The 2,484-nt window shown below is 40.1% G+C and overlaps 1 protein-coding gene across 1 annotated transcript; it reads left to right on the top strand.

Annotated features, from left to right (window-relative positions):
- Positions 1 to 117: 117 nt before the first annotated feature.
- LOC106330968 lies at positions 118 to 2,277 on the top strand. Its single transcript, XM_013769349.1, has 3 exons — positions 118 to 327; positions 381 to 1,514; positions 2,065 to 2,277. Exons 1-3 carry the CDS (start codon positions 118 to 120, stop codon positions 2,275 to 2,277), a joined length of 1,557 nt encoding a protein of 518 aa, XP_013624803.1.
- Positions 2,278 to 2,484: the final 207 nt, after the last annotated feature.

The following is a 2,484-nucleotide window of genomic DNA, read 5'->3' as shown; positions in this document are numbered from 1 at the left end:
TACTGGGGTGTGCATACATGCTCTCGGACTAATCAAAGTAATAGTTGCAACAACAAGAGGAAAGGATCTGCAGAATTAGTTGCAACTTTTTTGAATGAGGAATATCCTGGAAAACTGATGACTCCTGTTCCGAGAGATATCATAGACTTAATTAAGTTAAGACTGGGTGTATCGGTATCTTACTCCACCGCCTTGAGAGGGAAAAATCTAGCTATGCGTGAGTTGCGTGGTAATTCAGAAGACAACTACAAGATGTTGCCTAGCTACTTGTACATGTTAGAGCAGGCTAATTCCGGAACAACAACAGAGGTGAAGTTGGATGAGACGGTAAGTTCAAGTACCTTTTCATAGCTTTAGGCGCTTGCATTGAAGGGTTTAAGGCCATGAGGAAAGTGATTCTTGTGGATGCTACATTTTTGAAAAACGGATATGGTGGGGTACTAGTATTTTCTAAAGCTCAAGATCCTAATCGTCACCATTATCCCCTCGCGTTTGCGGTACTTGACGGTGAGAATAATGCTAGTTGGACTTGGTTTTTCGAGATGCTCAAAACTGTTATACCGGACTCTTCTGAAATAGTTTTTATGAGCGATAGAAATCAGAGCCTCATCACTGCTGTAGCTAATGTGTATCCACAATCTCACCATGGCCATTGTATATGGCATCTAGCTCAGAATGTGAGAAACCATGCTTGTAAAACCATCAAAGCCGTAATGCCATGGAGATTTATGGAGTTGGCTAGGTATTACACAGTGTCTGAGTTCGAGGCTGCTTATGCATCTTTTAAGGTGAGATATCCTTCAGCCTGCAAGTATTTGGAGGAGAACACTAACAGAGCAACATGGGCTAGGGTCTACTTTCCAGGTTGTAGATACAACTTGGACACTAGCAACAGTGTGGAGTCGATGAATAGCGCGTTTAGGGACGCAAGGAGGTATGCCTTGATACCATTGTTGGATACAATCATCAAAAAAATATCTGACTGGTTTAATGAACATCGGAAGGACGCCGTGTCTGGATCACTTGATACCAAACTGGTTCCTCTGGTTGAGATCCATTTGCACAACTTATGGGCCAAAGCTGAGAAAACGCCAGTGCGTGAGCTGAATAGTTATGATCTTGAGTACGAGGTTACCGACACTGACAATGGGAAGGTTTATTTGGTGAATTTGATAGCGAAGTCATGTAGCTGCAAGGTATTTGATTATGAAAAGTATCCTTGTCTTCACGGACTTGCTGCTTACTTATATTTCCTTGAGGTTCCTGGTGCTAATGGTCGTCGACATGAGGTCAACATAAAGTATCATCAGTTTTGCTCAAAGTATTACTGGACAGAACTTTGGGCAATGGCTTATTACAGGACCATTTATTCTGTGCCGGACAAGTCTGAATGGATTGTACCAGATCACATCAAAGAGCTCCAGATCATACCTCCGAAAAAGCTGACAAGGAAGGGAAGGAAAAAGGTTAATAGGAATCCATCAGTTGGAGAACGGCGTAAAAGGACACAAAACGTAAGGTGAGCGAGGAAAAATTTTGGTTTTAATTGGCTGTTGTTGGGAATGCGTTCTAATCCTCCAAGTGAAACAAACTAAATCTTGGAATGTTGCTTTTGGTATGTTGAACTTGGAATGTTGTTGTTGTTAATTTTAATCGGGTTTGGACAACTACTGAGAACGTTGGTATAACTAAGTATAATTGTTCCTGAATATACCCGAATTTGGTCCTTTATATATCCAATAAATGATATAAATTCTCCATCTTCTCTCTCTCTTCTCTCACTTCTCTCTCACTTCTCTCTCTCGAGACTCTTCTGCTTACTTTCCGAGGACAAAATATCGAAGATGCAAGGAGATGGTTCGGGTTCGTCAAGAAGAAGGGAAAATTTTCCAAGAAAATTGTGTTTCTGTCGCTTAGATGCCGAAATAAGACAAGCTTGGACAGACAAGAACCCGGGGCGACGATTTTATGGCTGTCAGCGTTATAAGGTATCCTAGCTGATGATAGAAATTGTGATCCAAGATTGAAAAATAAAGCAATTATTTACAATGGAATTTTTGGCAGGAGAAAAATGGATGCAACTACTTCAAATGGTTTGATGTAGAGGATGGTACAGAATGGCAAAAAATGGCTTTGATTGAAGCCCGGGATGAGATCCAAGAGAAGAGTAGGGTGATCGAGCAGTTAAACCAAACCATTGCAGAACTCACAATTAATTTGGAGAGGATCCAACAAGAAGAGGAAATTGTTAGAGACTTTCAAAATCTCTATGTTTAATGGTGTGAGAAAGTTTTATTCTAAGTTTACTTACTTATGTTTTCCTGTATTGGAACCTATGTATTTTCTAAGTTTGTGCATTGTCGAACTTATGTGACTTTCAAAATCTCTATGTTTAATGGTGTGAGAAAGTTTTATTCTAAGTTTACTTACTTATGTTTCTCTGTATGGAACCTATGTATTTTCTAAGTCTGTGCACTGTCGAAC

This window comes from Brassica oleracea, chromosome C3 (assembly GCF_000695525.1).
Source record: "Brassica oleracea var. oleracea cultivar TO1000 chromosome C3, BOL, whole genome shotgun sequence".
NCBI lineage: Eukaryota > Viridiplantae > Streptophyta > Magnoliopsida > Brassicales > Brassicaceae > Brassica > Brassica oleracea.
The sequence above is the reverse complement of the archived record's forward strand: the minus strand, read 5'-3'. Positions and strand labels throughout refer to the sequence as shown.